This window comes from Macaca fascicularis, chromosome 7 (assembly GCF_037993035.2).
Source record: "Macaca fascicularis isolate 582-1 chromosome 7, T2T-MFA8v1.1".
NCBI classification, from domain to species: Eukaryota; Metazoa; Chordata; class Mammalia; order Primates; family Cercopithecidae; genus Macaca; species Macaca fascicularis.
In genome coordinates, this window is record NC_088381.1 from 33,683,932 (window position 1) to 33,706,557 (window position 22,626).

Genomic DNA, 22,626 nt, shown 5'->3' on the forward strand with positions numbered 1-22,626 from the left:
AAAGATATAGCATTAAAAACAAACTTTACCTCTAAAATGTGCCGTTTTCTCCATACAGCTTCAAACTTTTTGAGTAAGGGAAGGCAAGTCTCTGTGCTTTGTGTGGTTTTTCTTAGTTTTCTTGCTTTCCATGACAACCGTCAATAAACCATTATCTGATCAGCATATTCTCTTTTATTTAGCAGTGATTTGTAAATCAGTAAAGTTTATCCTTTTACTTCCTTTTGTAATTGTAACCATCTTCAAATTTTAAAAATGTAAGTATATTAATGTGTGGAATACAGTGAATTGAATGGGAATAAGGATAAAGAAATATAAATTGATAAATTATGTAAAAATTTAAACTGACAAATTATGTCCATTTTTGTGTAAAATTGTGTAAAATGACACATCAAAACTGGAGTGTTTTCGTAAATATCAGGTATGAGAGTCTTACATACTGTTTCAGTCTATAACCTAGATGGAATTAGAGAATTTTATATTTCATCCGTACATATCAAGGATGGTGTGTATAGTAAGTGCACATTTGTGATAGAAAGCATATGTTCGGGTGCTGTCTTCTAAATTTGATTCTCATTGTATTTTCTGGATAGTTCTATGGATTTATTCTATTTTGTTGTTGTTCGTGGTTTTAGCTTGGCTTGAGGAAATCTATATAGAAAGGGGACACGAGGATTTCTAGCTAGGGCTAAGTTTAAAAGATGAAACTTGATTAAAAGAAAATAGTCCAAAGTTCCTTTCCTGAAAACCTTATCTGCCTATCAGGCTGTACAATACGTTGCAGACACATTTGTATATAGTCAGTTATTTTATTTCAACACAATCATTTGTGAAATATGTTTAAACCAGAAAAGTATGTTTAATATGTGTGATGAACAAACCATTTTATCTGCCATATTCCTCAAACTAGGGGATCCTTCTAGATAATTCTTAGGAATATACTGTATCTTTTCCAAGACTTCTCAGGAACCACAGATGCATGTTTTTATCTCTGGGATGTGAAAGGTAGGAAACAAACCTGAATGCCAGTCCATTAAAAAAAAAAAAATCACCTGTGCTAGCATTATCAGGACCAGCACACAGAGTAAAAATTACCTTTTATTTAGAATAAACTGTGTATATAACTAGGCTCACGTTAGACAAACACTGTAAGGAACAGCATTTGAGTATTGAACAGGTAATGTTTAGCAACATAACTGCTCCTATTAGAATGAAAGATGATACTGTTAACTAATACTTATTGCCTGCATACTTTGTATAAAGCACTGTGCTAAACATTTTATATATAATCTCATCTGATCTGCCCATCAATCTCCTCATGCAAGCAGTGTTAACACCATTTTACAAAAGAGGGAATTGAGTCTTGGGAAGATTAGGGTAATTTGCAAGAGGTCTTTACAGTTAATACCTCCAAGAAAGAATAAATTAATATAATTGACAGTTTATGTAAATAAAAAGTTGGGATCCCATTTTAATCTTGGTGTGCTTCCTTAAACTTGGGGTAAAATATCAAATTATGTAGAAGAACATAAAGTAAAAGTCCTCCTTCCCAATTCGCAGTCTAACGATGTAACTAACCACTGTCAGGTTTCTTGTGTGTAATTCTAGAAATTTTCTATGCTTATGCAAACAAATTGATATATGATTTTTATAATAGATGCTTCCATAATTTTAATGTTATTCTATTTCAATCAACATTTAAAATTTTTATTTTGTTGAATTTAATGGATGTATCACTTCAAACTAAAACAAAATTAGTTTATTTCATTCACTGCTCACAATAGCTTACTCTTCCTCCTGACTTCTGGTTGACTTTTGTAGACTGTGTATCACTTTAGATATTATTTGTTTTCCACCTTTGTTTTAGTAGTTAAGAGAATAGTGTGATCACATTTTGATCATTAAGGTTATTTGGCTGCCCATTTAGTTTTCCAGAGGAATGCAAATGTTGGCCATTTGCTAATTCAAAATGTTTGCAGTTTGCTTATCTAAAAGCAAGGGTTTATCAAAGGAAATTAATACTGCTCTAATAAATTAAATGAGATTTTTCTTAAAGCTTTGCCAGACTTGAAAGTGTACTAGCAATGTGTTTTTAATTTATTTGCTGACTCTACCAAGTTAAGGAAGTTCCTAACTCTACCAAGTTAAGAAGTGTTATGCCTTTGGTAGTTACCTTCTAATTATAACAAAGATAGCAACGTTTAATCAAACTCATTTTGATTTTATTTGGTGAATCTTGTAACACTGAAAAGAATGAATTTTATGAACCCAGGTTTTATGTTATGCTGTATTCAAAGGACATTTGTTTGCTCCATCAGATTTTGAATCATGAGCCTACGTGAGGTTTGTGTTTGGTAAGCCAGTTCAGTGCTTATTCAGTCACTTGGTGTAACTGTCATACTAAGATGCATTACAGAGATATTTAGAGTTGTATTTTTCTCTAATAACCAGTTTTAAAAAAAAAACATGTGGATGGTAATTAAGTTTGACATTATTTATGTGGATTTAAGGCAATATTCTTTTCATTTGTGGTAGCCCTTTGTAAAAATTAGATAGGCCTTTTTAAGCCCCTTACAGAATATAGAACTCATTTTATGTAAGTAATAAGATAGTCATTTACATTTTAATTAAATGTACCATTTAATTTTAAGGTATATGCACCATCCCCAAATTCAGATGATTTCAACCGTGAATCTCCTAGTTATCCATCTCCTAAGCCACCAACCAGTATGTTCGCTAGCACTTTCTTTATGCAAGGTAAGTACTACCAAATAACTGCCAAATACTACTGCAGTCATCTGTATATCAGCCAGTATTTTAAAGTATTAGGAAAGAGAATACCTATATTCAGGCCTTATCTAGGTATTTTTTTGGCTAAAGGAAATTAAAATTTAGCTTTATAATTTTCCAGTGCTGTTTATTACTGACTGCAATTTAATTGAATTATCTAGCAAACCGTTGGCGTGCTGTTCCAGTATTGATTGAATTTATAAAGGTCTTAAATTGAAAAAAATAGAGCTGTTCTTGCTCATTTTAGAATTTAAGTGTATGAAAGTTGTTAACTCTAGTTTCTTGCTTCATTTATGGATTCATATCATGCCTAGAATTACCGATATAAAGAAAGAGTGAATATCATAGAACAGAGTAAGACTTGTTAAGAGAGAAAAAGTGTTGCATTTCCTTTACTTCATGTCTAGCAAATCATTTTTATTTGGTCTCCTGTGGTTTTGTACTATGGGAAGCAAATATATGGGAGCAATAAATTACTACATAAATGGTTCCTTGACTTTATATTGTTGAGTGAAGTCATTGCTAACACATTTCATTTGAAAGCTAACTATAATGTGGTAATTATCAATTACTTAGTTTTACTCTTAGAGAAACTTCTTTATTCCACAGTTTCAAAATGTTTGATATTATGCACATTGCATGTTATGGATTAATAACTTTCTGTGTATTTATGAGTATACCACTTAACTAAAAATAAATCTAGCCTATTTCCAAATTTGGAATTTTTATTATCTTCCTTCATACGAATTTAGATCTTCTGAAGATTTTTATAATGGCCTGCCTATTACAGATTAGATTACTTTTTTCCCTAACTAAAATGTTAATTTCTCCTTTTTAAATGGTAATTTTACAGTTTAGAGGGAAGAAAAGTGGGTAGAAGACTAGGTTGGAAAAGGGAGGAAAAATATCTGGAGGGTACCCCTTGAATTTTTATAAGCAACATCAAAATACAAGAAAAATTTTAGCTAAGGAAAATTTTGTATTTCTCTTTTTGTCTTAGATGGGACCCACAATTCTTCTGACCTTTGGAGTTCATCAAATGGGATGAGCCAGCCTGGTTTTGGTGGAATTCTGGGGACCTCCACTTCCCACATGTCTCAATCCAGTAGTTATGGCAACCTTCATTCACATGACCGCTTGGTAGGCTATAACACATGACTAGGGTACAGCAACACTTTGTCCTCACTTGTGTTTCATTTTGGATTAGAAGTGTAAAATCTGATTCTGCCAAAACTTCTGAAGTTTGAAGTACTTCAAGGCTTACCGCATTTACCATGCCATTTTAAAAAATAAATGACTATAAGTAGCACTCTTTAGCTGCTAACTTATAAATGTTCTTTTTGACCTGTTATAGTTGTCCATTATATGTAAATATTATTCAGAAAATATATTTAATAGATCGTATCTCTTTCCATCTAGAGTTATCCTCCACATTCAGTTTCACCAACAGACATAAACACGAGTCTTCCACCAATGTCCAGCTTTCATCGCGGCAGTACCAGCAGTTCACCTTATGTTGCTGCCTCACACACTCCTCCCATCAATGGATCAGATAGCATTCTAGGTGAGCTTTATGAGTTGGCAAAACTTCCTAAAACCTAGTTTGGGGATTTTCAGTGACCCCCATATCTTTTTATATATTTTTTTATTTATATATATGTGTGTATATATATTTATATATGTATATAATTTTGTATATCTATGGGTGTATATTTATATATGTGTATATATATTTGTGTGTGTGTGTGTGTGTGTGTGTGTGTGTGTGTGTATATGTATGTATGTTTGTTTGTTTGTTTGAGACAGAGTCTCTCTTTGTCACCCAGGCTGGAGTGCACTGGCACACTCATGACTCACTGCAGCCTCAATCTCCAAGGTTGAGGAGGTGATCCTCCTGCCTCAGCCTCCCCAGTAGCTGGGACTACAGGCATGTACCACCATACTCAGCTAATTTTTTTTGTACTTTTTGTTGAGACAGAGTCTCATTATGTGGCCAGGGCTGGTCTCAGACTCTTGGCCTCTAGTGATCCTTCTGCCTCGGCCTCCCAAAATGCTAGCATTATAGACATGACTCACCACACGTGGCCTTGTTGTTGTTGTTGTTGTTGTTGAGACAGGGTCTCACTCTCTTAGCTCTCTCACTCTGTGACTACAACCTCCGCCCCCAGACTCAGGTGATCCCCCAGCTTCAGCTTCCCAAGTAGCTGGGACTACAGGCACACACCACCACGCCCAGCTAATTTTCCATTTTTAGCAGAGGTGGGGTTTCTCCACATTTCTCAGGCTGGCCTTGAACTCCCGGGCTCGAGATTCGCCTGCCTCAGCCTCCCAAAGTGCTAGGATTACAGGCATGAGCCACCACACCTGGCCTTGGCCCCTCTTTCAGTATATTTTTTGGTGTTGAATTTAAAAGTGAAAGACAGGAAGACAAGAAGCTTTTTTATTTTCATCAATATAGAGACTGGTAAAGAACTCATCTTTATTAATAAGTACAACACATGCAGAGTATTTCCTAGTTTATTGTAATGGATGTGAGATGGCAATAGAGAACACCCTTGAAATAATGGCAGAGTACTAAAATATATTTGCTGGTAAAATTCTTGATTTGTTTCTCTATGAAATATCCAGGAACCAGAGGGAATGCTGCTGGAAGCTCACAGACAGGTGATGCACTTGGAAAGGCTTTGGCATCTGTAAGTATTGATTTTACACATTCTACTGAATGAATTTTACACTGCTGAATACAGTGATTAGATTTTGTAGGTGATAAGTATCTAAAGAGTGTAGACGTAACAAAATCAATTTCATTACACATTTAGAGTTTTTCTCGGTTTGTATTGATATGTGCCCTTAAATGCTATGCCTATGGTACAGCAAATGCTGGGAAGAGGAAAAAGAAGTCATCTAAAGCACAAACTGCCAAGAATAATCATTAAATCTATTTCTTCTAAATACATAGTTAGTAAGTGGCCCATTAATATAAGTCAAGTGGAGCCACGAAAGATAACTCAGTATTCTGATCCAGAGAATGAAGTGCCTTTATAAGGAGCTTTTCCAAGATCAAAAGCATTTTATGTACGGTATTTTTTTTTTTTTTTTTTCCAAAAGGTCAACTGCACCTAATTTACTCAAGGGATAGGAAATGAGAGCCTTCTCCGCAAAAAAGCCAGATTCATTGAAGAATCATGCTAAAATGAGTAAAACTGATTTGAAGGACTCTGATAGTATTTTCTTGAGCAACTAGTTCACATACATCACATCAGAACATTAATGACAAAGCAGTGATTATATTTTAATATCTGATTCTTAAAACATTAAAATCTCTTCTTTCAGAATGCCAAAACTAGAAGGGAGAGCATTTTTCAGTAAATCTACAACAGATTCAAATCTAATTATTAAAAAGGGGCACTTGTGATTTGCACTTGCTAAAATTTCACTTTAGATGATTTTTTTTCTTCTTGTTTTCTGAGCAGTATGCTTCTTATAATTCCCACAGAATTGTCTTTTATTTTCTATGAAGTACAATTAACTTGCAGATACATTCGTTGCCATTCATGGAAAAGGCAGAGCACTTTTAATACCTGAGTAGTAGGAAGCAACTGTTGAATATTTAAGGAGATAAACCTCTTTGTATATTGTTTCTGTAAATAAATTTTTCTCTACAGCTGAATACTAGCTTCTTGGAAAATGAAGCCAAGTCAGACTCATCTACTACACAGTAGAGATGAAGCACACACAAAATGGAGCTCAGTGAATGTTTGTTGAGTTCTGTCTTGGATCATATAATAATAATAGTAATGATAATAACAAAACCCACAAAATTTATCAGCTATAATTTGAATGCTTACTAGGTGCTAGGCCCTATACTAAGTATTTACATGCCCTGTTTCATTTAATCCTCAAGAAAGCCCTGTAAGGTTGGCATTGTTATCCCCACGTTACAGATGAGGAACTACGGTTTAAAAGGTTAAGTAACTTGAGCTCAGAAAGATTAAGCAGCTTGCCCTAGGGGACTCATAAGCTAGCATGGATAAAGCCCATATATATTAGAACCCTGATCAGACCTGCTTCAGACTCTGCTCCTAACCACTGCTCCATACATCCAGAAAGTGCAGTGCTATGGTAATTTTCTTACAGGGTATTGATGAGAATGAAAGAAAATTATCTCACCCTTTTCTCAACTTACTGTCACCTGATGAAAATGACCTATTTAGGAAGAAAATTTTATTCTATACTAAATCTGAGAGGTCCCCAGGTATTTGATTGGCTTACCATATTCCTTCTCCTGATTCTGGAAGAATCTAGTAACTGATATTTCACATGTAGCAGGACAAATAACATTTGAACTTTCAGTGCTAAATAACTTTTTAAAATATAAGCTGCATTTTGGGGGCTTTTTTTCTCAAAGGTCGTTTGTTTATTTTATTAAAGAAAAGCTTCTATCAGGGAACCTTGGCATATAGGCAGGCAAGAATTTGTGATGTTCTCAGTGGCCCTTCAAGTTCATTTTGTTACCCTTCACATCCTTGAGTATCTTCCCGTATTATAAACAGCATACTAGCCAAACCAAAATGGCATTTGGAAAAGAAAACCCAAATTCACTGTGAATGGAATCCAGTGAAGAAATGTTTAATCTAGTTAGTGGGTGGGCTTTGGTTGTCATGGAAACTCAGCTCTGTCATCCTGTGTTGTTACTAGGCAGGAGCAGCCAGGTCATTCCATAAATCATTTCTGTCATAGCTGACGGTGATGCATTCCATCTGCTCCATCACTGCATGCCATAGTCTGCACATTTCAAATCCCTTCCTTCAGTCCATCTGCTTCCCCACTTCCTAGCCGGACACCTCCCCAAATACATTCTTTTTCCAACTTTCCTTACAGACGCACATTCACTTTAATATATGTTTAGTGCACTCAAAATGTACTGAAAAAGAAAAACATTATATTATCTGGGGATAGGAAGGATTAGAAGAGATGAGGAGAAGGAACTTAATGAGGATTACATTTGAGAGTCTGACATGCATATCATAATTTTATGTCAGGTATTATAGATCTTTTGAAATGGTGACTCTGACTATTTTGAAATTTTAAGTTCTTTAGAATGTGACGCTTTTAATATAGCATCTGGTTTTAGATGGAGAACACTATGCTGTTGTCATTAAAAAGTAATTCTATTTCCCCAATTGTCTGATATATGTCTTAAAAGATCTTTCATATTGTGAAACATCAGAGGGTACAACCTTTGTTCTTCAGTTTAGGTATTAAAGAGCACACAGAATACTGTGTGATTAAACATGTAAGGCCAGATAATGCATTTGCAAAGGTTCCTTTATTTTAGGTTTAAGCCTGGATAATTGTGGTCTTAATCTCAGGATAGCAAGAAAGAGAATTGTACATGAAAGTATTTACACAAAGTTCCCAAAGCCCTGTGGATTATGCATTAGTTTAGATAAAAAAAAAAAAAAAAAGAAAAGAAAGAAAAACTAGGGTAGATAGAAGGAAAGGAAAATCTGGATATTCGTGCCATTTCTAATGTGTTTCCCTGAACGTTTGCCAGACAATAACCCTTTAAGATTGTGCCCGTGGAGAGTTATATAGAGGAAGAAACATCTGGTTTATTTCAGTGCCTAATACCATATCAAAACACTTGGTCTTTAATTTAGAGGAGATCAAACAAGAAGACTGTTTAACTTTGTTGATTATATCAGACTTCTTTGTGATAATTTATGTTTTGATTTCTACCTCAGAGCAAGGGAAAAAGTGAGAGAGAGAGAGAGTGTGTGTGTGTATGTGTGTATGTATGTGTGTATTAATCTGGATAAATGGTCAGTAGTCTCTAACAAAAGAAAAGAAAATTCAGGGAAGTTGATGTTTAAAAGTAATTCATGAAATAACTTTCTTTGTTCCTTAGACTCAATAACATTAGCATAATAAAGATTAACTGAAATGTGCACTGTAGTGTTTAAAAAATTGGGCTCACAGTTCCGGGGTTCGGCTTGGTAGCAGTCCATTGTTTCTTTTTTGTCTAAAGCCCTTTTCATTAGCCTCTGGCTTATTGGCACCCTGCTGATTGGAATAGACCATGACTGATAGGAGGAGGAGTCTCATTTGTTGGAGTAAAATGAGGCATATTACCGTTTAAGCCTGGCAGAAGGTATTGGGAGTTACTCATTATTGGTCATTTAACAGTATGAGGACCATGGACTGCATGCAGAATGAGTGCTTACTTTGTTTAGACTCTAGACTCTAAATCACTCTTTACCCCTATTTTTTTAAGTAACTGATTTTTTTTCTTCTTTTTATTCTTACCTTCAAACATCAGTGTAGGAGTTCTTTTAAGGCCAGGAAGTATGAAAAGAAACGTATTCCTGATTTAGAATACTCTGCCAAATAAAGCCTGTGTTTAGAACTTAAAGTAGCACAATTTCTATAGAATAAGTATGATTTGTTTGTGATTTGGTAATAAAATAAACACTCAGATATAAAGCTTAGTGAAATGACCTGTGATCCAATAGGCTGTGTTATCATACTTTTCAAATGTATTGCTCCTCCTCTCCCACCATAGACATTCTTTTTATGAAAGTAAAAGTGATTTTTTAAAAAGGCCTGTAACTTACAGGGCTATCTGTAAATTTAGGAAAAGTATTGATAACAATTCTGTCTGTCATCACTTTAACTGGTAAAGTAGAACCAGTGACTGTGATGGATGAGTGAAAAAGTTGGCTTTTATTGTACAAATAGAGAAGCTGCTTTTGGAAAAAAATATCGGAAATGACTTATTTTTATACTTGATATGTTTTTGGTGCTGCTTCTCCTGTTTAGACAGTGATTTTTTTTTTTTAAGTTTACACCAATTTTACATACAGCATTGGGGCATTTCACTAAGTCATTTAAAGATAGTGCTCTTATATGACTCTAAACTATTACTTTCTTTCCTTGATATAAAGGAGCTTTCACCAGTTGTTGACATGGTTAGGGATTGTTTTAAGTGTAAGGACAGAGTTTTCAAGGAAAATCGGGATTGGTAGTCCATTTCTACCCTCAAAAGCCCATGCCTACCTAACAGTGTGATATGGACAGCTTAGTACATCAACACTAATTCCCAGAAATAGTGAAACCTCACCATATGATTATTCTCAAAGCTTATGCCATAAAACTGATTTGAAATTAAGTCATATTTATAACAAGCTCTTTTGCCCTTAGTATTTCTGTTGCTGACCCACATTGTATAAATACCAAGATAAATACTACCATTTATTGAGTCCTGCTTTTTATCAGTTAGTATTATAGGAAATTTCAGTTGTAGTTTAATCGCTCAAGTTAAAAATACATACATTGGGCACCTGCTTGTACAAGATACTGGCATACAATAACGGATTCAATGTTGACCAGTATAAGTTTCCTGTCTTCAAAGAGCTTGTAGTCAAGGAGAGAAGACAGGTACACAAATAATGATAATGTATAACACAGTGTGAAGTAAAAGAGCAAAGAGAAGTTCATACTATTTTCTAAGAGTATAAGGAAGGTGAAAATGTTTAAATGGGGAAGTGACATTGGAACTGAACTTTGATAAGTAGAATTCCATCTGGGAGAGGTTAAGAAACAAGCGTTCTGAAAGGATGACAGGCTGTGTTTAGCAAATGAAAAAATATTTTGTTTGCATAATAGGGTATGTAGGTTAAAAGTAGATTATAAGGGCTGGGAGGCTGAGGCAGTGGAATCACCTGAGGTTGGGAGTTCGAGACCAGCCTGACCAACATGGAGAAACCCCGTCTCTACTAAAAATACAAAATTATCCTGGCATGGTGGTGCATGCCTGTAATCCCAGCTACTCGGGAGGCTGAGGCAGGAGAATAGCTTGAACCCAGGAGGCAGAGGTTGCGGTGAGCTGAGATCGCACCATTGCGTTCCAGCCTGGGCAACAAGAGTGAAACTCTGTCTCGAAAAAAAAAAAACAAAACAAGAGGAAAAAAAAAAACACACAAAAATTAGCCGGGGGTGGTGGCACACGCCTGTGTAATTCCAGCTACTTGGAAGACTGAGGCAGTAGAATCACTTGAACCTGGGAGACGTAGGTTGCAGTGAGCCGAGATCATGCTACTGCACTCCAGCCTGGGCAACAGAGCAAGACTGTCTCAAAAAAAAAAAAAAAGTTTTTGAGTACATTTGAGTAGTTCAGGGCAATTATGTATAGGATGGAAAGAGAGGGAAGTAACTAGAAATATAAACACTTAAGTAGTCCAGCCACAAGTTTGAGTAAAAATTTAAAGTGGTGTCATGGCAGTGATTATGACATGTGCCTGTCCCAGAAACATTAGAGAATTGTGGATATTGGTGTCTCCAGAGGGAAGAGTAGAGTAGTAGAGGAAAAGAGGAGAGAGTACTTATGGTAACCATAAGCATGGTGCTGCTAACCTAAGTAGAAGAAAAGAGATGGGAAGGATGGGAAGCTTAGGGTAGTAATATAAAATTTAGGTTTGGACATAACTGAGCTTGAGATGAAAAAAGAGCATGTCCAGATAGAAAAGTCTAGCAACCAGTGTGACAAGAGAGGTATCAATTTAGGAGTCATTCACCTGGATGTGTTAGTTGATATTTGACAAAGATTACTATTACCAAGAGATAAAGCACAGGTAAATGAAAGAAAACTGAGACTAGAACTCTGGGGAATCATACATTAAGGGAAATGGAAGAGTGAAATAGGTGGACCCTAGGGACCTTATCAAATACAAGGACTGAAAAGAAGCACTTAAATGGAAATTCCTAGCAAGGATTATGCTTTTCATTCTTAATGACAGCTGTGTATCTATACATTGAACCCTCACCATTTATCTGCACTCTTGTGGAATCTGAGGCTACATTAATAAGACAAATTCCTTGTTCTTCTGGGGCTTATATTTTACCATGGGAAAGGAAAATAACAGGTAACAAACAAATGTAGATGATTAGAAATACAGTGTAAGCAGGAGCATGTGACAGAAAATGCTGCTTCATGAGTTGGGCTAGTTTGTAATAATCACAGTTTTGCATAGAACTGAAAATTTCTCACTCATCCATCCACCATCAGTGTTATCAACCTTTCCTTCCCTTGCCAAAATTGTAGTCAAGACATATTTCATAAAGATGAGCATCAGTTGCTCATAAATGGTATAATTATTTGAATTTTGAACATAAGAAATGGTGGTTTACAGTGGTAAAGAGGTATGTTGAGGGCCAGGTACGATGGCTCACACCTGTAATCCCAGCACTTTGGGAGGCCAAAGCAGGCAGATCGCTTCTTTGTTCAAGGAGTTTAAGACCAGCCTGGGCAACATAGCGGAACCCCATCTCTACAAAATATACAAAAATGTTGGGTGTGGTGGTGGGGGCTTGTAGTCCCAGCTCCTTGGGAAGTCAAGGTGGAAGGATTGCTTGAGCCCAGGAAGTTGAGGCTGCAGTGAGCCATGATTACACCACTGCACTCCAACCTGGGTGACAGAGTAAGACCTTGTCTCAAAAAAAAAGAAAGAAAAGGAAAAGGTACGTTGAAACATGTTTTGTTTTTGTTGAAGTTTGATGACCTTCCATAATTTACTTATGTGGTTGAAATAAATCAATGTATGTGTGCAAAGCCACTAAGAACAAAAATATACGTTTCCAAGCTAATTTACCACATGTCCTATGAATGTTTTAAAAGGTAACAACTTAAAAACCAATAATACTGATTTGTTTTTTCTTTTTTCATACGGTGTCTTACTCTGTCACCCAAGCTGGAGTGCAGTGGCTCCATCTCAGCTCACTGCAACCTCCGCCTCCCGGATTCAAGCGATTGTCCTGCCTCAGACCCCACGAGTAGCTGGGATTATAGTTGCCCACCACACCCGACTAATTTTTATATGTTTAGTAGAGATAGAGTTTCACCATATTGGCCAGGCTGGTCTCAAACTCCTGATCTCAGGTGATCCGCCCACCTCAGCCTCCCAAAGTGCTGGGATTATAGGCGTGAGCCACCGTGCCCAGCCTAATATTGATCTTATACTATCTCTCTGTTACTAGATCCTCCCAAAGTGTTTTGAACTCTTTTCCATAGCTTTACTTTTCCAAAATAGCTTTTTAAAGAGAGTATTACAGTGTCTAGATCCTGACTATTTGAGATAGTTGATGTATAAAGGCATTTACAATTATAAGTTACTAACATCATACAAACTGGCATATTTTATTTGCAGTGGATATATTCATTTGTAGTCAAAGGAAGGTAGACTTTGGCCTGCTTACTATTTGAAAGCCTGTTACCTTTTTAAAAAATGAAATTTGGCCAGCTGTGGTGATTCACACCTGTAATCCCAGCACTTTGGAAGACTGAGGTGGGTGGATCCCCTGAGGTCAGGAGTTCAAGACCAGCCTGTCCAGCATGGCAAAATCTCATCTCCACTAAAAATACAAAATGTAGTCGGGCGTGGTGGCACACACCAGTAGTCCCAGCTACTGGGAGGCTGAGTGAGGAAAATCACTTGAACCTGGTAGGTGGAGGTTGCAACACTGCACTCCAACCTGGGTAACATAGTGAGACTCCATCTCAGAAAAAAAAAAAAAAAATGAAATTTGTCAATTGTGACTTGTAGAGTTTTGTTTTATATGAACCTGTCCCAATATCTGACTTTATCAAATATTGAAAGAACATTATTATGCTTTCTTTAAAAACAATGTTGAAATTCCTTGTATGCTGTAAATTGGGTCTCTTTAAATTCATTAGAGGTCTAAGTTTATTCAAAGCAAGGTCATTTCTACTGGATGACTTTTTGCACTCAGATGACTTTTTGCACTTGCAAGTAGTTTTCCTTTTTGAAATATTTAACCACAATTTATCCATATAAGTTGTTTTCTCTGCCCTAAGTGCCGAGATAATGAAAATGATCATTATGCCTATTAAAAGAATAGGATTGTCCAAGAAGAGATCTTAGGGATGGGCCTTTGGTGCCTGGATTAAGGGGACTTTTAAAGTGTTTACTATTGTTGCCAGGCACCATGGCTCACGCCTATAATCCTAGCACTTTGGGAGGCCAAAGTGGGTGGATCACCTGAGGTCAGGAGTTGAAGACCAACCTGAGCAACATGACGAAAACCCATCTCTACTAAAAAAAAGTTAGCTAGGCGTTGTGCTGCGCACTCGTAGTCTGAGCTACTAGGGAAGCTGAGACAAGAGAATGGCTTAAACCTGGGGCAGGGCGGAGGTTGCATTAAGCCGAGATTGCACCACTGCACTCCAGCCTGGGTGACGGAGTGAGACTTCATCTCAAAAAAAGTGTTCACTGTTGAATTAGATAAACTTGAATTAATGTCTGTCACCATTTATTTTTGACAATATGAAATATAAAGTATTGCAACAAAACTTTAAGCTAGAATACCTAAATTTATGCATCCCGATAATTTATCCTCTTCAAAGTTGACCTATTGGGATTTGAAGTCCACAAATCATCTTGGAAACAATTTTTGAAGCATATCAGGATTTTTTCACTTTCTTCAAGGGTGACAAAAGTATCTTCTGAGAATAAGTTTAATGTTTTACAACACTCAATCATTTGGAGCTAAAATTGGCAAAAATGTGGTTGATCAAACTGAGTAACTTTTTAAATGAGAGATAAGGGGTAACCATTAAAAAGATTATTTTCTTTGTTCAACTTTTAAACTGTCCTTAAAGACCATTCTAAAAGATAGTATTAATAGTTTTCTGAGGTGACTATTTTTAAAGATACCACATTCTAGAAAGATTGTCAGATTTGTTAACTTTGTAGGTACTTCTTATTTTTCTGTTCTAACAAATACTTCGTTATTTTCACCTAGAAAAATAAATGCTTACGATCTATTTTATTCCTCTCATATTAGAATATATATACTTTTTAATCTGTTTTTTAAACTGCGGCTTCTGTATGATGAAACAGTCTAAAACTTGATGAGAAATTTTTTCACTCTGAAGTCTTAAGGGTGACAACTAGATTATAAAAATAACTCCATGTGAATGGATTTGTGTATGTGCTGTTGTCACTTATTGATACATGTATATTTCTTGTTTTCTGGTTAGATTTATTCTCCTGACCATACCAGCAGTAGTTTTCCATCAAATCCATCAACACCAGTTGGATCACCTTCACCTCTCACAGGTAGGCTTGTGTTTTATCTAACAACTTCTAACGTGTGGGGCTACTTAGAAATATTTCTAGTTTATTTCTCAACAAACTTTAATAAAAATTTGTGAAAAATCATTTAGATTTGACTATAAGAAAGCATGTAAAGAGAGCCTTCCTCTTGAATTCATTTTGGAGAATATTAAAATATTTGCTAATTTTGAATTATTTATTAATATCTTCCCTGATTCTTAATGTAATTTGTGATCATTTCTAAGAACAGTAGTTACAACAGGATAAAAATAAGACAAGGCAATTGGAATTAAGATAAAATATGGAGAAAGAATGAAATCAAAAATTTTTCTAAAGTAATTTTTTTAGAGACAGGGTCTTACTCTCTTGCCCTGGCTGGAGTGTAGTGGTATGGTCTCGGCCCAATGCAGCCTCCAACTCCTGGGCTCAAATGATCCTTCCACCTCAGCCTCCTGAGTAACTGGGACTACAGGTGTATGCCACCATGCCAAGCTAATCTTTTTACTTTATGTAGAGACTGGGTCTCATTATGTTGGCCAGCCTAGTCTTGAACCCCTGAACTCAAGCATCCTCCCACCTTGGCCCTCCAAAATGCTGGGATTACAGGTGTCAGCCACCATACCCCCCCCCCCAAAATTTGTTTTTATAAGATAGCATGTAAAATATATAAGATTAGTTTATTTTAAAATACATGTAACTTCTTCCTTGTTCTCCACACTTACCATGTACAGCAGGTAAGATTCAAAGATGAACAACTACTTCTGCTAGATAGTCTGTTTTTATTTTTAGGTCAACTAAGTTATTTCACATAGAAAAAATTATTGGGAATGATGTGGTTTTTCTGCTAAGGAAAGAACTCTCTGTGAAGGTGGATGAATATTGTTAGTGAAAATAAGTGGTTTACATTTGTTTTTGTTTTGTTTTGTTCTGTTTGAGACCGAATCTCACTCTGTTGCCCAGGCTGAAGTGCAGTGGCGTAATCTCGGCTTACTGCCACCTCTACCTCCTGGGGTCAAGGGATTTCCCGCCTCAGCTTCCCAAGTAGCTGGGATTGTAGGCACCCACCACCACACCCGGCTAATTTTTGTATTTTTTTGTAGAGATGAACTCCATTTGAATGGAGTTGGCCATGTTGGCCAGGCATGTCTCGAACTCCTGACCTCAAGTGATCCACCTGCTTCATCCTTCTCCCAAAGTGCTAGGATTACAGGTGTGACCTACTGCGCCTGGCCCACATTTTTTTTTCCTTAATATTTTTCACATTAGTTTAGACAAGTTCTAAATACTATCCTATAGTATAAATTTGTTGAGACATGATTGATGTTATTGTAAACAGGATTTTTTTTTTTATTTCTTAGGAATAAATATATAAAAATGTTTAATATCTTTTAAGCTATAATTTTAAAACTTGAACTATTTTTTTCTGAGCAGTGTTTGGAGAAAAGCCTTGCTGAAGAAAAAATATATTAGATTGTTTTGAGGAAAAGGCATTAGGCAACTGGATAAAGTTATCATATTCCTCCAACAACAGTTGAGGGAACAATTCTGTTTTCCTAATCAAGCCATTAGTTAAGTCCATGCAGTTTTGTTGTTGTTGTTAAGCCTTTTTGCATGGGCCATCACCTATGCTTTGTGTATCAGCTTTGTGGCTCTACTAAGAAGCATTCCGGTTTGGGGATGATGAACTGCTGGCAGCTGCTTTCAGCTATGAGCAGGTTCTGCCACTCTCCCAGACACCAGGGCTTCAGCTGTCTAGTAAAAGTTAAACAGCTGTTCCCCACATAGACAAGACTATGAAAGACCCATTGACTTAAAGTTGTTGTTTAGCAGAGCTGAAATTACAGGAAGAAGGATGTAACTCTAACCCTACTCACCCTCTTTGCACAGTTTTACTAAAATTATCAATGTCATTTTTGTCACAGCTTGTTTCACTTTCTCATCTGAGGTATCCGTTTCAGCATTCCCACTACCTCTCCTTGTCTGTCTAGTAAGATAGCTGCCAAAGTATCCTTTGGTTTTAATAAACACTGAGTAGGAAGGCAGGCCATGGCAGAGCTCAGCATCTATGAAGGGTCATCAGTCAAGTGCAGAATCCAAGATTTAGACATTTTCCAAAAACCTAGTGGTCACAAGTAAAATCTCACATTTCCTCCTTCATCTTTATTTGATATTTAATGGATGATGCTCTCTTTTTCTCTTTAATTCAGGTTGTTAATGAAAATCTGGACTGTTGAATTATGTAATGAAGGCTTCTTTTTCAATTCAGCAGTCATAATCAAAGAAAAGTACTTTCACATACTTGTGTTGAAACAGCAAATCAAAGACTGATTTTAAGCAGGTCCATCTCTCCTGTCTCCTGTATCTATGGTTCTTACCTAAACGCACATACACCCCTGCCCACCCATAGCAGGGCAGAGATGAGATGGAAAGAAGAAAGGAAAGCACTGTGTGATAAAATATTCACTGTCAAAGGGAGAAGGAAAAGAATAAGAGCAAACCAGAGCTCCTATATAAATATGTGGACATTATTTTGCATCTTGTGTGGCAATGGCCTGTTATCTAGAATAAAAAATTCTACCCACTGTGTAGGTGGAATTCTCCACACTTGCCCTATTCCTTATGCTTTTGAGCATCAGTTAGACTTAGCACAAGTCTTTTAAAGATAGATACACATGTGCAGAGCCACATAAGCAGCTTCTAAGGCTATCATTCTTTAAATCCCCAATGTTTTCCTTGGAAACTTTTCAGGTCAAGAGCATACATTTCTACACAGAGAATGCTTAGGAGGAAAGTTCTGAGATATTTTATCAGTTAGGATGCTTTAGGCTAAAATGAAAAGAAACTCTTGTCTCAGCTAGACTGAACAGTAAGAGGATTTATAATCTTGTGTGGTGAGGTCCTGGCCCCCTATGTCAGGGCTCATGCTCTACTTTGCAGTTCTTCCTCAGACTGGTAGAAAGACAGTGTGGTTCAAGGTACTACATGCAGACGTAACAATCTCCAATAGATGAAAAAAGGACCATCTCTCTTTTTTTTTTTTCAGTTAAAAATTCCCTAATTTTTTATTCCCGGTGCCACTACCACAACTTACAGGGCAATATGACTGATGTAGTGAAAAGAAAAAGGCAAAACTACAACAGATAAAAGACCTCAGGAATATACATCTTATTGTCACTACATTGCATTAGTCAGTAGCTACACTTTTTGCAAACTGGCTATGACAGTCCCGAACAAGAAGGGTTTCCTGTTTAAGCTGCAGTAACTTTTCTGACTATGGATCATCGTTCCTTCTGTGGCAGATTTTTACAGTTCCTCTAATGCATTTGGGACAACTGTCTCAACGTAACCTACAGCTTTCCTGACAACTCCTTGTTCTCTCTCCTGCTAAGAACTGTAGCCCTTTTCTGCTGTTTTTAGAACCTTCTGCTACCATATCCACCACTTTCACCACCATGGGGAATGCCTGAGCTTCTTCCACCAAAACTGCCCCCTTTCATGGGTTCATAGTTTGATTGCTGTTGTTCACTGTAATTCCCAAAATCATTATAGTTTCCACCACCACCATAGTTACCACCGTCAAAGTTTCCTCCATCACTCCACCACCACCACCATATCCTTGGTCCATCACCATCATAGCCCCCTCTACTACTATAACCAGGAATACCAATATAGTTGCCACCATCACCTCCAAATCCATTATATCCACCATCACCTCCTCCATAACTACCTCTGCTGCCACCACCTTCACCACCATAGCCTTCTCTTCCACCAAAGTTTCCACCACAGCCAAAATTACCTCCACCACCTCCAAAGTTTCCTCCATAATAAAATTGCCAGATCTACCTCTATGACCTCTTTGTTATCCAGCAGACTTCATCTCTTGTTTAGAAAGGACCTTTTTTACTTCACAGTTATGCCCATTAATACTATGGTGGTATTTCTTTTTTTTGTTTTGTTTTTTGGTTTTTTTTGAGACGGAGTCTCACTCTGTCATCCAGGCTGGAGTACAGTGGCCGGATCTCGGCTCACTGCAAGATCTGCCTCCTGGGTTTACGCCATTCTCCTGCCTCAGCCTCCCGAGTAGCTGGGACTACAGGCGCCCACCACCTCGCCCGGCTAGTTTTTTTGTATTTTGTAGTAGAGACGGGGTTTCACCATGTTAGCGAGGATGGTCTCGATCTCCTGACCTCGTGATCCGCCCGCCTGGGCCTCCCAAAGTGCTGGGATTACAGGCTTGAGCCACCGCGCCCGGCCCGTGTGGTGGTATTTCTGAACAACAGTTTTATCAACTGTATCATGATCCTCAAAAGTTAATGAAGCAAATCCTCTCTTTTTTCCACTCTGCCTGTCTTCCCTTAACGTCTGCGGTTTCAATCTTGCCATACTTCTCAAAGTAGTCTCTCAAATTATATTCTTCTGTTTCTTCTTTAATACGACCAACAAAAGTTTTCTTCACTGTTAGATGGGCACCAGACTTTACAGAATCCTCTGTAGAAGCAGCTCTCTTTGGTTCCACTACACACCTATCAGCCTTGTGTGGTGTAGCACACCTTGCTGCCTCCACCTCTTCAACACAAGAATAAGTCACAAAACCAAAGCCCCTGGAACGTTTTGTTTGGGGTCTCATTACCACACAATCTGTGAGTGTGCCCCATTTCTCAAAATGTCTCTTAAACTATCATCTGTAGTTTCAAAGCTCAGACCACCATAAAAAGTTTTCTCAAAAGCTCTGGTTCCTTTGAATCATGGCCGTCTTCCCCCACCACCCACCCCTACAGTGGTGGCAACGGCCGGAGGGCTGGGGGCCACCAGGCAGCAGTTTTACCTTCATTTTGAGACCAGATGACCGGACTCACCTCTTCCAACTCAAGTTCAGTATCCCATCTATTTCTTTTAAGAGTCTTTTAAAAATTATTTTGAGGATCCTTTTCCAGAAGCCTCTTAAACAGATTTCCCCTTATGTCTTATTGGCCAGCACTGGGCCTAATGCAGTTACTTGCAACAGAAATGGTGCCACCATGTTTATCTTAGCATCCGGATTTATCCCTAGGGCTAAGAACAGAATTGTTCTCTCCTGGTTCCTATTAGGAAACGACAGACCCATCTCCCACACCCCTTGTGAACAAAATCAGTGCTCTCGCCACAAGATAGAAGAGAGGAATGGCTTTGTTTACTACAGTTATTTAGGAAAAGATGAGCATTTGCAGTAAGAGAGTAAGTTTACTAAGGGAGCTTGGAAGGCAAACAAGCAAAGTCTTCCTTTGCCTTTCATTACCTCCTTCTGGAATATAAGTGAATAAAAGTTCAATAATTGTAGTACTCAATAGTAATCTTCAGAGCATTCACAGAAAAAAATAAAAATGAGAGAAAGAGAAATTCTAATCAATTCTACTAATTGATGAGCTACTTATTTTTATTACCTGTCAGACTGCCTGATGTTAAGTCAGTTACCTGACTTCAGCATGCTTTAACAAAGTGCGTTACACTAGAACAGGCCAGCCTGTAATAAAAACAAAGTAAGTTTAAGTATATCTAAATTTTTTCCCAGTTTAATGAGTTACACATTGAAGATAGACCTTTGTACAGTTTTTTAATAGCACCAAAAATTATCTAGATGATTTATTACCCGAGTAATTTAGTGTGCACATCTGATTCCTCAATATTAAGCTAGTGAAGAATCACAAAAACTGCATGTTTTGCAGAAGCAGATGCATGCTGACAATTCTGAGGCATTTGAACATAAAACTTGTGTTAATGTTGCACACAAAGTAAGTAATTTGATGATCAGGCTCCTATTACAGGGGACTTACGGAAGGAGTAGAACAAAATGATTGAAAAGTAAAGTATTACCAACATTAAGATAAATTCTTTTTTAATAATTAAAGGTATTTTTCAAAATCGATTATGATTAAACTGGTCACCTAAAATTCATAATTCTACATCAGTGCTTAGAAAGAAGTAATGCACTGAAATTAGCATTAAGGTGTTGGCTGGTTGTTTTTATATATTTTGCATATAGTCAGTTACTGAGATTTTCTGGTTGATCAGTTCAGCCTTTTAATTATAAAATTAGCCCACAAGTTTTGGAAGCAATGAGCAATTTTAGATTGTCCATCATTTGTTTGTAGTTGATTTATGATTACATTTGTATGTCTAGCAAGAAGCCTTTAATGGTCCTCAAAATAATTTGTTTATAATTTGCTTGTAAGTAAAAAAAAAAAATTAACTGAAGTGCATATTTTTTCTCACAATTTTAGTATTTAAAGTGTGTTTATGTAATCATAACAGTATGCATATAATTGTGAAATATAATCAGGTTATGAAGAATCTGTATCCAACTTTTCATCTTGCAAAATGTATATAATTGATGAATACAGTTACTACATTGTTTCATAAATAAATAGTCTTGTTCAGCTAAAATGAACTATAATAGTTCTAATTTACCTCAAGTTTTTCTAAGACAAATAAATTGTAGTGTCACATTAACTTCCTAAATATGGCAAATTGACCTGCAATAAAAGGTTCTAGAGTGAGACAAATTAAACCTTCAACTTCCAACTTTGATTTCTAATATAATTCAAATTGTCACTGAAGCTTTTATTAAGAACAAAAATATATATTTAATTAAATAGTCTTTATTCTGTAAATGACTTATTTTCAGATGCACAATCATGAAATAATGAAGATTTTGATCAGTTGTTTTTGTCTTTTTGCTTTTAAAGGTGTTTTCACAAGACCATTAAAACATCGCCTTCTGTCTAACATATGGATGAATTTTTTTTTATGCTTTTCTTTTTATACTCTGAACTTGAATCTTTTCTTTTTCTATCTTTATTTTTTAAATTAGATTTCTACTTTTCTAACATCACAGGATAAACAACATCTTACAGAAGTTTTTATAATATTTTCCTAGTTAATGTATTTAGTATAAACTATTTTAGGAAATTTTTAAACAGATGACCCCAAGATCATTTAGAATCATGGAAAATTTATTCATCTGTGTATTGCTAAAGGCACAATCAGTTAATATTACCCCTTGGTAAGGCAGTTTGTCCTTACGTTAATTTATGTATACCCTTTGATTCAGAAATGATAACTATCCTCAAAACATCCTTTCCCCTGGGGGAAAAAAACTCAGAGTAATGTTTACTTATATCACTGTTCATAATAGCCGAGTGATAACAACCAAAATGTCTAGCAGTGAAACAATAGTGGCTAAGCAAATTAGGTGTAGAAGCCAGGCACAATGGCTCGCGCCAGTAATTCTACCACTTTGTGAGGCTGAGGCTGGCAGATCACTTAAGGTCAGGAGTTGGAGACCAGCCTGGCCAACGTGGTGAAACCTCGTCTCTACTGAAATACAAAAATTAGCTTGGTGTAGTGGTGTGTGCCTGTAATCCCAGCTACTTGGGAGGCTGAGGCAGGAGAATCGCTTGAACCTGGATGGTAGAGGTTGCAGTGAGTCAAGATGGCACTAGTGCACTACAGCCCAGGCAACAGAGCGAGATGCCATCTCAAAAGAAAAAGGCCAGGCGCGGTGGCTCAAGCCTATAATCCCAGCACTTTGGGAGGCCGAGACGGGCGGATAACGAGGTCAGGAGATCGAGACCATCCTGGCTAACACAGTGAAACCCCATCTCTACTAAAAAATACAAAAAAAAAACCTAGCTGGGTGAGGTGGTGGGCGCCTGTAGTCCCAGCT

At 36.8% G+C, this 22,626-nt stretch overlaps 1 protein-coding gene across 24 annotated transcripts in view; it reads left to right on the top strand.

Annotated features, from left to right (window-relative positions):
* The window catches only part of TCF12 (transcription factor 12), a 375,367-nt gene that overhangs the window by 310,975 nt on the left and 41,766 nt on the right, over positions 1 to 22,626 (top strand). For all 24 annotated transcript variants that reach the window (XM_045397269.3, XM_045397270.3, XM_073995877.1 and 21 more), the window contains 5 exons: positions 2,652 to 2,757; positions 3,791 to 3,930; positions 4,210 to 4,354; positions 5,419 to 5,483; positions 14,849 to 14,927. In XM_045397269.3, the coding sequence (XP_045253204.2) occupies positions 2,652 to 2,757; positions 3,791 to 3,930; positions 4,210 to 4,354; positions 5,419 to 5,483; positions 14,849 to 14,927 (535 nt within the window). The remainder of the gene's footprint in view (positions 1 to 2,651; positions 2,758 to 3,790; positions 3,931 to 4,209; positions 4,355 to 5,418; positions 5,484 to 14,848; positions 14,928 to 22,626) is intronic.